The sequence below is a fragment of the Balaenoptera musculus genome, chromosome 6, assembly GCF_009873245.2.
Source record: "Balaenoptera musculus isolate JJ_BM4_2016_0621 chromosome 6, mBalMus1.pri.v3, whole genome shotgun sequence".
Lineage (NCBI taxonomy): Eukaryota > Metazoa > Chordata > Mammalia > Artiodactyla > Balaenopteridae > Balaenoptera > Balaenoptera musculus.
In genome coordinates, this window is record NC_045790.1 from 52,498,454 (window position 1) to 52,510,724 (window position 12,271).

At 35.8% G+C, this 12,271-nt stretch overlaps 1 protein-coding gene across 11 annotated transcripts in view; it reads left to right on the forward strand.

Moving 5' to 3' along the window:
* NFIB (nuclear factor I B) overlaps window positions 1–12,271 on the forward strand; it is a 236,432-nt gene that overhangs the window by 192,259 nt on the left and 31,902 nt on the right. For 6 of the 11 annotated variants that reach the window (XM_036854911.1, XM_036854914.1, XM_036854915.1 and 3 more), the window contains exons 7-9: window positions 2,254–2,388; window positions 6,215–6,399; window positions 10,465–10,630. In XM_036854911.1, coding sequence (XP_036710806.1) covers window positions 2,254–2,388; window positions 6,215–6,399; window positions 10,465–10,630 — 486 coding nt within the window. The remainder of the gene's footprint in view (window positions 1–2,253; window positions 2,389–6,214; window positions 6,400–10,464; window positions 10,631–12,271) is intronic. The other 5 variants (XM_036854920.1, XM_036854917.1, XM_036854921.1 and 2 more) reach the window with 2 other exon arrangements.

Genomic DNA, 12,271 nt, shown 5'->3' on the forward strand with positions numbered 1-12,271 from the left:
TTGAGAAAGATATAAGGAAATGGTACACTGACTCATCAAAGTTCTGATAGGTTAGTGACAGCCAGTTAGTCACAAATTGTAGCTTACGGCTACAAGTACGCCTGTCATTTTTTTGTAGACTATGATGTCTACTGTAGTTACAGTAGCATATGTATTCTTTACATGCCAGTGTGCTGAAAACATATATTTAATTTTATTGGATGCCTTTACCAGAGCTTAGGTAATTTTTTAAATGGTAAAACAGTGATACCTAGTTTCTTATATTAGTAGCACCATGAAGATTTTTTCTCATGTCAAAAAAAAGTTCTTAATTAAAAATGCAAATTGTATATATATATTTTATGTGTGATAAAGTCTTGGGGTTTTTTTCTTTTAATAAAATTTTCTCCTTTTATGAGAAGAAATATGAAAATATTTCTTAAACTGAAATATTTATAGGTGAAATTATATGATGCCTGGGATTTGCTTCAAAGTAATGCAGGGGGAGGGAGTATAGATGGGGTAAAGATGAAATAATTGAATAGTTGAAGAAGCTGAGTGATGAGTACTGAAGAAGAATCCATTATTATTCTGTCTACCTGTGTATATATTTAAAGTTTTTGATAATAGAAATCTAAACTTCATGGCTCATGTGATTTTTGGAACCTTTTACTACACATTTATAAACCTCTGTAAAAATCAGCATTACTCTAGGTGTTGGAAAAAGGGCACATCTCTCCTTACCAACTGGAGTTCTGTCCTGAATTCCGTATTCCAACTAGCTGTATGGTACAGTCTCATGGTCACCCAAGATGATGACTTTCTAAATTAGTTATTTATTGAATTGGGTTAATTCTGTTGAAATATCTATTATTGCATTAGCTCTATCTCTACTCTTATTTCAAGTCTCATATCTGTCTTTTGGCAGTATTAAATATTTGTGGTATGAATGAATGAAGGAAGCCCTGAATACTTCTCCTGTCATAGCACTTTTTATAATTCCTTTTTAACTCATCTGTATACCCTGTCTAGATTTCAAGTTTTATAGAGGCTGAAGCCAAATCTAGGTCACAGTTGTGTCCCCAGTATCTAGCGCAGTGTCTGGCCTACACTAGACTAGACCTTCAGTAAATATCTATGGAATGAATGTAGTAATTAATTTATCTTCTTAAGTGGTATCCAGGATTACAGTCTTTATTTCAGCTAATTCATCCTCCATGTAGTTTCTGGAGGGATTGCTCTACACAGCAAATAGGATCCTATTTTGCCCATCAATAGTGTTTTCTTATCAGGATAAGCATTCAGACATTTATACATGAAATCTGAGACCCCTCATTGTGTGGGTCCTACCAGCTGTTCGCTCCCTCTCTCATCTTTGTACTTCACCACTCCACAGACTATGTGTAGTGCTTACATATTTCATGCCCCCCTCCTTTGGAACATTTCCTCCTTCTGGGAATGTCACCCCCATCCATGTTTTAAACATGGTGTCACTGGGGGCACCATCCTTAACCTGGGGAAGCTGAGGTGATCACTGCCCCTGTGCAGTGAGGCTGGAGAAGTAGCAACAAACACCACAGCACCTCTGCTCTCAACACACTTTCTCCTTCTCGACTGTTGACAACCGTTTTCCTCTTACCATTTTTCTCTTCGCTGACCGTGAATATCCCTACAGCAGCAATTACTTTTTTATTTTTTGTAACATCCTCCCTTTACCTGGCAAATAGAGGAACCCAATAAATATTTGCAGAATGAACAAATTAAGGAATGTCTTTTTTGCTAAACAAGTAATGAGTTTTCCATAAAAGATGTTAAATCAGTGATAGATTATACTTACCAGCATACTCAAGGGTTGTTTTTCACATTTGCACCAGGTTTTCTCTCTGTTTTCAGTCGGTCAAAAGACAAACCCCTGAATTATATACATTTAAGAATGAAATGCTGAGGTTAAAAAAGACCTTGATGTGAACCAAGGGACCGAGGGAAACGTGATGCTTAGTTGTTCAGAAGTTCAAAATTTATTTAGTGGTCAGAATAATTCCGATGATACTGTTAATGAAGCCTTGGGTTAGCTTCAGTGGAGATTCAAATATAGCTTCAGATATTTCAAAGCTCCAACGTAGCTGGGTCTTTGACACTCAGTATGTATTTTGTAAAAGAGCAAAAAGTACAAAAATCATAAAATGTTGGAAAATGAGATCTCTTACTAGGTTGATGTGAACCTTGTAGCTTAAGAAAGTCGTAAAGCTTGGGCTTTCTTCTCTTTCTTTGCAGATATGTCTTCTCCGACTACTATGAAGAAGCCTGAAAAGCCATTGTTCAGCTCTACATCTCCACAAGATTCCTCCCCAAGACTGAGCACTTTCCCCCAGCACCACCATCCCGGAATACCTGGAGTTGCACACAGTGGTAAGGAGTTTCAAGCGTAGAAGAGAAACCTCCCTCTTGTTTGCAGAGCCTAAACCCTCAAGGATGGATCAAGACTCTGTCCTTATAGCTAAGGTGACCTATTTTCTCAACCAAAGAGGGAGAGTCGTAATCTGATCCAAAAAATTTTTATTAATATACGAGGAAAGATTTTAAAGCCATACAATTAAATAGCATCTGCATAATGTATTTTTAAATTGCCTGTATTGGAAAGATTACAGTCGCAAAAAATAAGAAAATATATAGTTATCTTAACAGTAGCTTCCAGGTTGGTCCTAATTTTATATATTTTACTAAGAGAAAGATGGAGTTTCAAGTATGCTGCTGAGTTTGAGTATTTCCAGTAGCATTGATATATAGACACTATTTCCATAGATACTATTTTCTCTACAGAAATCAATATTTTAACTACTTATTTGGGAGTAAAATTAATCAGAAAAATAAAAGAAGTACTTTTCTTTGACAATTATTTCATATACATGAATCCTTCCTGTGGGCTAGTACACTTGATATTATGTTTAATATCATAATTTAAATAGGAAAAAGAATCCAATACTTCACATTTATACTTTGAGGAACAATTAATGTTAAATCCTCTTTAAAAATTAAAAATGAGATATAATTCATAAGCAATACTCCATACTTTTTACCTATTGCTCTTAAACCCTAGAGAGGAGTAGTCTGAATTTTAGGTGGAGAAAGTTTATTATATAAAAAAAAATATGTTTATAGTGATACTCTTATTGCTTTAAATTTATGGTGAGACAACTCTTTATTCTTCAAAAAAACTGAATCTAGTTTTTAAACCTTTATTCAAGGGATATAACATCTGTTTATAATAAAGTTCTTAGCTTTGGTCTATAGATATATATTGATATGTATTGTCCCTATACTTAAAAATGCATGGCCTTCAGTGCTATCATTAAGACAATTATAAAATTAAGAGAAGAATATACAAGTCAGCTGTGGTATATAAAATTTTTTACATTTATTTATTGTACTGCTAAGATAGATGAAAAAAATCAGTAACCATTTCATACATTTGTAACGTTGAGTTACAAGTCAAATCACCCATTTATTATGATATCTGATTAAAGTGTTTATATTTCTAATATTTGGAAAAAATTCAACAGTACATTTTTACATAATAAACCATGAGAGATCTAGATAAGCCTTCCACCTTTGTCCTTTACCATATATATGTTCAATATGTAATATATTAGGGCCTGTGGAAGGCACCTTATCATGAGAAACAGTTTCTCTCCTTAAAGAGCTCATGGCATAGTGGGGAGAGAGAGGGACCATATCATCAGCCAGGCATCGAATATGAACAGGATTACATTCTTGGAGGAGGATTAGATGCCTGGAAGAGGTGTGTTCTCAACTGAAGTTTGAAGAGTGAGTTCACCACAAGAAGGAACAAGCCAGGGGGACGGTCATTTCAGGCAGAGCGGACAGCGTGTATCAATGCAGTAGAGGTCATTGCAGCAAGGAACTGCCATATGTTGAAGGATCCGCAAATGTTGAAATGTGCCCTGAATAGGAGAGAGTGGCCAGAGATGAGGCCAAAGAAGTGCAGCAAGACTGGGTCTTAAAGCACTTGAGGTCTGTACAAACCTGTGAAGTTGTTGGGATTTTATTATTGAAGCAGTAGGGAGCCATTGAAAGATTCTTAGCAGAGAAGTTCTATGATTTAAATGATATTTTTTAAAAAAAATTATTAATTTGAGACTATACAGGATATATTGGAAGGAGCAAGACTGGAGGAAAGAAGGCAATTAGGAAGACTTTGTAATATCTAGGCAAGGAATACATAAATGTACATGTATGCATGCATGTATGTATGAATTCTTTCATAATGAAGGGAAACATTTTTTGCCTTGTAGTTTGCTTTTCTTTCTTTAAAGGACTAGAATGACTTTTATTGATAAAGTAGCCATTTTTACTTTCATTGGGAATTCTGCATTCTATCTAGTTTGTATCAGGCCAGCCAGAGCTTATTTGAGCATAAGTACTTGGGAGCCCAGAGATTTGGGCTCTGATTTGCTATGTACCAGTTCAGATCAAAAGAGATCTCTTCCAAAGCTACTGATGCCAAATGATCTTAAAGCCCAGAGGACCCATGATGGAGCTATGTATATATCCTCCAAGGGTTTGTGTACAGATATAAGTAAAGACCGTGGTTAAATTGAGCTGAGATTAAGAGCACTTCAACACTAAGTCAAAAGATGTGCAATTTAATTTAGGCGTTGGCATTTTCTTAAATTATACATTCAAGTGTGTATACTTCTTAAATAAAGTAGTATTTCAACAAGGAGTTTTGTTTTAAGAAATATGTAATTGTTCTCTGAAATGCATCCCTTTGATGGAGGGTGCTCAAACTTCAGTGTGTGCAAAGATTACGTGGGGCACTTGTTTAAAATGCACTTTCTGGTGCCTCACCCCTGGAGGTCCTCATCTAGTAGGTCTGTGGTTAGGCCTAGGAATCTGTACTGTAGCAACAATCCAGAGGATTCTGAGTTCCCTGAACATTCAGGGAGCAGAGTTGTGACCATAAAACTGAGTTTATGATTCTTCTATGATGTACATTTTAAATTTCTTGTATCTTCTGAAAAAGCTTTCTTTGGGGAAGATAAGGAATATCCCTTAAGGGTAATTTTTTTTGTACGTAATTACAAAGCTGGAGATAAGTCATTCCAGATGATTTTCATTTATAGGTCATGGAAGGAGTTGATTTTTCATATTGTTTGCTACATTGTCTCATAAAACACTAAACATTTATCATATAAATTTCCTATGATCTGGATCAAAATAGTAAATAGAAATAGACAGTTAATCTTCACTTCTATATATACTGGTTGATACTCTTAAATTGTACTTATGTAAAGTACAAATTCAACATTATGGAGATAATGATTGTGCAATTGTATTCTTTCCCCATTTTTAAACTTAAGCATTTTATTTTAAAAACTAAATAGTAAATTATGATCACACTAATTTTGAAAAATTACAGTAAAATTAAACATTATGTACATCACATATGTTTTGTACATTATTTCTCTTTATAAAATATGTGATTTATGGGTAAGTTAATATGCCTATATGAAAGTTTAAATTTGCATTTCTGAGGGTTTTGTTCTCGGTCTTATCTCAATAATGTCTTTTGAGCTACATGTAGTAAAAGTTAGAGTAGGAAGAAAATAGAACTCTTTTGGTTTTAAAAGGAACCTTTACATTAAAAAAAAGAGTTCCCAGGTTTATGTTCAAATATTCCAATGCATTTATACAATGATCAGGTAATTATTCAGGACATTACTAATTATTGGCTTCCCTTCTAAATAATGCAAAATATTTACTTAAAATTGGAGTACACTTCTGTTTTGAATTTTGGTAAAAAATGTGTGGGTCCCCTGCCCTCTACTTAATGCTGTGACTTGGTCTGTACTTAGGAGACAAAGACTTTTTAATCAAAGAATGTGTTCTGTTGGGAAATAACTTTGCTTAAAGAAATATTTTATGAATTATTGGCTTCACCTATAAAAGAGAACCTTCTTGTTTTTAAACCATTCATAGATCTAGAAAGCAAGATTGTTCGTTCCCTAGACTGGAGGTGATATCTGTGTGGGCTTAGCAGTCCTGGCATGGAGGATAATGGTAAAAGACTAGCTTATTTTAAGAGAGTTTGGTTAAATCAGAGGGAGGAAATGAAGAGCCTTCGGTTGTATAGTTTCCCAGGATTCTGTAGGATTGGGACGGAGCAGTATGGCCAACAGCTAATAAGTCCTCTTTCCTTTCCTGTCTCCTGCAGTCATCTCAACTCGGACTCCACCTCCACCCTCACCGTTGCCATTTCCAACACAAGCTATTCTCCCTCCAGCCCCATCGAGCTACTTCTCTCATCCAACAATCAGATATCCTCCCCACCTGAATCCTCAGGATACTCTGAAGAACTATGTACCTTCGTATGACCCATCAAGTCCGCAAACCAGCCAGGTAAAAATGAGAGAGAACATAGAATTAAAGCACAGGTCTAACGGTAAGCCCTGAAGCTTACTTAGTGTGTCTGGCAGAACAGCAAGCTTTTGAAATCCATCTTCAGGAAGTTTCTTGGTGACTCACTAAGTTTTTATTGAAAGGTGGCTGAATGACAGGTAGGAAGTGTGTTGCCCCAAAAGAAGGGGCACATTTGTGAAGATGTTCTTGGTTTGATGTTTTGGGATTTTCATTGAGTGAAGAGAAAGTTAATGCAGAAGGTCCACTGACAAAAATGTTCTGAGCTGGAGTTCACACCTCTAAAATACCTGGTTTGACACAGAGACAAAGTGCTTATTTCAGGCAGAAGCGAAGTATGAGCTAAAATAAACACACACAAAAGACCTTACAGTTGTATTTATAGACCAACTATTAGGTATTAAAATAAGCTTTGGTAATGTAAACATTTTCAGTGTTTGATGACTACTTGAATATTCTTTGCTCAGACATGACTATGTTTCATAATGAGTGACATTACCAGAAGTCTTTTTTTTTTTAATTTAAATTTTTATAATGGTAAACACTGTGCAGTGGCTTTAAGGATTCTTTGTATAAGTGTAGTGACTCATGTGCCTTCCTCATTCCCTAAACATGTGGTTTCTCCTATGGAGAGGTCACTTCATGGGGATTTGGTATAAGAGGATTTTCCACAATCAAGTAGACAGTCTGCCAAAGCTGGGTCTATCAATCATCATAATATCCAAAATCTGTAATGTAATTTCGATCTTATGGTCTGGTATTTGGCTCTGCTATTTTACCTCCAAGACTCCTGTCCACTTCTTATCACATTTTTTAATGCTCTGTGGGATTTTCATAAGTGTTCTGTCATTAATGCTGTTCATTTACTAAAATGCCAGTAAACAGTATGTGCATATTAATTTAGAATTAACAAAGAAAGATCTGAAAAAAAAATCCCTTTGGTCTTAATTTAATTGTTAACATGGAGCAAAATGGTCCCTTCTGATTTTTTTGTGTGTGTGTGAGTAACAACATATCCAGCGCTATTTGGGTTACTTAAAATTAAGTTACCTGTACTTTTAGCTCCATTGACTAGTAATACTAAACTAAGTATACTGTTCTTGAATTTGAATTTAAAGTTAAATGATTTGTATTTTAGAAGAAAATGTTCAAATGGTGTAGCACTTTTAATGACTGTAATAATAATTACTAAGTAAAACAGTAGGATCTTGGTATATCAATTTAGAAGTAAAATTTGCTGTCAGAGCATGGATTCAAAAGTCTCAGTTCCATAGAGCATTTTGCTAGACTCAGCTGGGAACAGTGCACACAAGGTCTGATTTTAATTTGTGTAGAATTTCCATGAATAACAAAGTCTAATTAAGACATCCATTAAAAGTCCTTAACGTTAATTCAGTGTGGAAAATCTTAGAGTTCCATTGGATTTTTTTTTTTTTTAACTGATGTCTTAATTAGGCGCTGTTAGGGGAAAAATTATGCAAATCAAAATCAGGGCCTTAGTGTTCTGCATTTCTTTAATTATTCAGTGCTTGTTTTACGTATATTTCAATTTCTTTATAAGTTAAGAGGGCATGTTAGGTGATAATCTGCCTATATTGTTCTCAGTTTTTCTTCATATTTTCAAGGTAAAGACCCAGCTTCTGAGAAGCATCTTACTCTCATCTCAGTTAAAAAAAAAAATTCCCTCTCAGGATTTTGTATAATAGGAGCAATGTACTATAAGTAGGATAATCCTTTCCTAATGCTGTTCATCTTCAGATAAGATGTCTCTCTTTTCATATCTACAATATGAAAGTTCATCTATTAACAACCTTAAAAGAGAAGCTTTATAGTGTAGCTTCATCTGTTTGAACCAACAGAAAACTGAAAAGAAATAACCCTTCCATTCTTCTGACCCTGAGTTTCAGGAAAGTTGTCTATATTGGCTTGGGAATTCTTTCTTTGTCACTTTCACTTTTTTTAAATGAGAGAAACATCTGTTTGTTGGTTTATGTCAACTCAATTCCAGTAGACAAAGCTTGCAGGGTGGGCAAGGTAATATATTTGGTGGCAGCATTTTCTTGACAATATTGTTATTTTTCTCTTCCACGCTCTCAGGTAGGTACTGTCAAACTGTTTTGGTGAACACAATATACAGAAAGGCTTTTTACCATCGAATGTACTACCAGTGATAAAACATGATCACTCTCTTTTTCTTGGGGGAGATATATAAAGCAGTCTTTTGCAGTGGTCGCATAACCAAAAGTTGATGGTCTTCTTTAGAAACAAATTGCTTTTTCCCTTTGAAAGGAAAAGTGGGTCTTTATTATAAACTGCAGAGTTGTTTTTGCAGGAACATTATATCTGCTTTGATGTTTAGCTTCAACTCAAAACCAGGTAATTTGCACTTCAAAATAGGGCTCTTGATATTCACCTTTTTAGCTCTAAAAATCAGGAAAAAATGAGTACTTGTTGACCTGTTGTCAACTGTTCCTTTCCAGTATCCTCCAGGGCTGCACTGATTTTGACTGTTAAGTAGAGCAACTGAGATGCTTTGTCCTCCCCACAGCAGTTTGGAGATTAATTGCATTGCTGCTACACCGATTAGAGTGAGACAGTCATGCTATTTAATGGAATATTTTAAATAAAATTAGTCTAAGATATAACTCTCTCCTAGGTCTCCATAGGGGGAAAAAATCTGGTCAGTTTTCCTGACTTAAATACCTAATTTACTCATGATGAATATTCAGGATATTCAAAAGTTCATTTTCTTTATAGAATAAATAATGTGGCCTCTGAGGCACCCAACTAAGACTTACTTCATGTCTCTAAGTTCTAATAGTTAAGTGTTCTTAGCTGTTTATCTTTTTCTTTAAAGAAATGTCTACTTGTAATTTATGTGCAGGCACTTAGATAAATATTCTGTTTTATTGCTTTTTTGACTTTAAAAGTGGTACAGATTATAAAGACTAAATATTTGTGGAGAACACCCTCATAGCAAATTGTTATGTACGTTATGTACTGGTGAATTCCAGCATGAGCATAATTAAAAATAGCATTCTCTGTCTAGAAAAATACATTCCAGTATTTCTTCAAACAGTGTACCCTTAGAATTTTGTCTCCCACTATGGACACTATTTTTGTACTGGGGCTAAAACTCAGATAATAATATCTTTTCTATCACTGCCTAGCGGATTTTCTCTTTAATTCTCACAAATGTCAACAATCAATGTTTTGTGTAACTCTCCATGCCCAGCAATGGAAGAGTAACTCAAAAAGCAGAGTATATTTGATTGCCCTCTGCTTCACTTCAGCACATTTTAATTTACGTTGGAAATCTTTTATTTGTAGGTGTAGGGTTGGACCTAGTTCAGCTTTTTATATCCTTGTGTGGACCCTGGAATTTTAAATGTTTAAAATATCATTCTACCTGCTTATATTAGTAAATCGTCACAAGTCGAGTGGAGATTCTAGAATCGAAATTGCCTGATGTGTGTTTCTGAGTGCACCTGTGTGTGAGCAAGGGCTAACATTTTTGTATGCCAAAGAATAGGCCTTGACTATAAATGATGGGAATTGTTGAGTTTGATGCCTTTGGTCTCCTAGAAATTCTTGTCTTCCTTGTCTCAGTGATATCATCATTTAGGTAAACTTTGTGTTCTGAAAGCCAAAAGTGACCATGAAGAGCAGATAAGAAGGTAGCACTGATTTTAATTCTCACTAGCTCAGTAAGGACTTCTATTTTAGCCTCGGGCTCAGCATTGAAGTCTCCACTTGAGTTTTCTGTCCAACTCAGTGGAAGGATCAGTTCTACCTGGCTTTCGGGGTGTTGTAAAGATGACTAAACCTATATAAAATGCTTTGAAGCTGAAGACTTTCTTTTAAATGCTGCTGCTTCTTATGACTACTAACCACTGACGAGCCTCTCTGACTCAGATCTGAGAGAGCTTGTGTGGCGGTTGCACACAACACGTGGGGTCCACTCAGCTGAGTGTGCTGAGTGGAGTTGTTGGACGAGACGACTGCCTTTTGGAGTGTTTCACCCGGCATTCTGTTTTTGTTTTGTAGCCTAACAGCAGTGGTCAAGTAGTAGGGAAAGTGCCTGGCCATTTCACTCCTGTCTTGGCACCCTCTCCCCATCCCAGTGCAGTGCGACCTGTGACCCTGACCATGACAGATACTAAACCCATCACTACATCCACTGAAGGTGAGGCAGCTTCACCTACAGCAACCAGTAAGTATTTCTGTAGGAAATGAGAAATGTCCATCAAAGGCGCCATTGGATATCTGATCCAAGGTGGAAAACACGGCAACTTTTCCAGCTACCCGACCAGATGGAGATTTCTCATTTATGTGGAACTAGCAGGCATGAATGTGACCTGGCTCTCACAAGCTCTCTCTTATCAAATTTCACTCAGTGCATCCTATTTGAAAAGGGAGAAGCTTATTTGTTTGAGTAAATAGCTATAACAAAAATAATAAGTCATGCCTGCTTGTTCAAGGTATACATTGAAAATGCACTGAATAACATAACAGTGTGCAAGGTTTTTATATCACCCGAAGAGAGATTAGATAATCGTTAGTTATTGGAGCATTCCTATAGAAATTAAGCCCCTTCATGAGGCAGGCTGAATCAGTACCTCTGTAAGATAATTGCATGTTTACATCACTGCAGGTTATGTCATTGTGAGAAACAGTCACACAATGTTGGGTGGGGAAAACATTTCAGAGTTTAGTATTAGGCACATGTAAGCTACCTGCGCTTTCATTGTCTTCAACTTTTAAAAAATTTTTTTGATTATTTAGCTTATTATGGTGCATCAGGTATTATGATTTTTAGCATGGCCATAACATTTTAAATGTCAGAGATTTAGCCAGTGAATTTACATAGCACATACCAATAACCCAAATGATTCCTTTGCTTCTTTGTATAGAGTACTCATAAGTACACAAGGAGTTATTACACAGTTTTTCAACTGGCTTCATCCAAACTGCCAGCTTTTTAGAACTGGAGCTGGTGTGTACAGATTGGTAAAGTGGAATGATAAAATTCCAGTCAGGAGGAATTAGCATGCTTCTCGTCAATTATACATATATCTTAAATCCAGAGCTTCTGTTTTCATTTTTAGAACAAGAAAATCCCTATGCTCTGGAAATTCCTGTGTGAAATTACAGAGATTTAGAAGTACCCCTGGTTCTTTCTTTCTTGGCCATTGGAAAGTGCTCTTTTTTTGTGGCCTCTGAAAGACTAGGAAGGAACCCTACAAGAAAAACGGACAATACTTGGAGTGTACAGTGAACTCAGCATTTCTTTCTCAAAATTCATGAGGCCCCATCAAATAATAAAACCATACAAGCTTGTAATTCCCATCAGTAATCATTAATTCTCAGTAACTGGTCTGTTGATAGAGGGTCCTACACTAGTGAACACTTCCCTGAATGCACAGATGGATGAGACCCAGTCAAGGAAGACTAAGAATCCTTTGTGCTACAGGTTAGCTATGTACATTACAGTCACTAAAATATTACATCCAAATTTTAAAAGTGGATGCCTTGGGCATCTTTGAGCAAACAAAGTCAACAATGTAAATAAAAGCAAATAGAAAACAAAGATTTTTAAGTAGTTGAAAGTTCCAGAAACTTCTGGTACCTACTCTTATATTGACATTAATAGATTAGATTCAAGGGAAGATCAGACCGAAACGATCACAGCTTACCTATGGGAGTACTGTCAGCCTGTTTGTTAATGCATTGTTCTTGTACACACATACAGGTTGATCAAAAAGAGATCTTCTTTGACTTGTAAAATCACAAAATATTCAAAGGAATGTTTTGGTTGTATAAAGATGTCTGCATCAGTCCATTTCCCACTCCT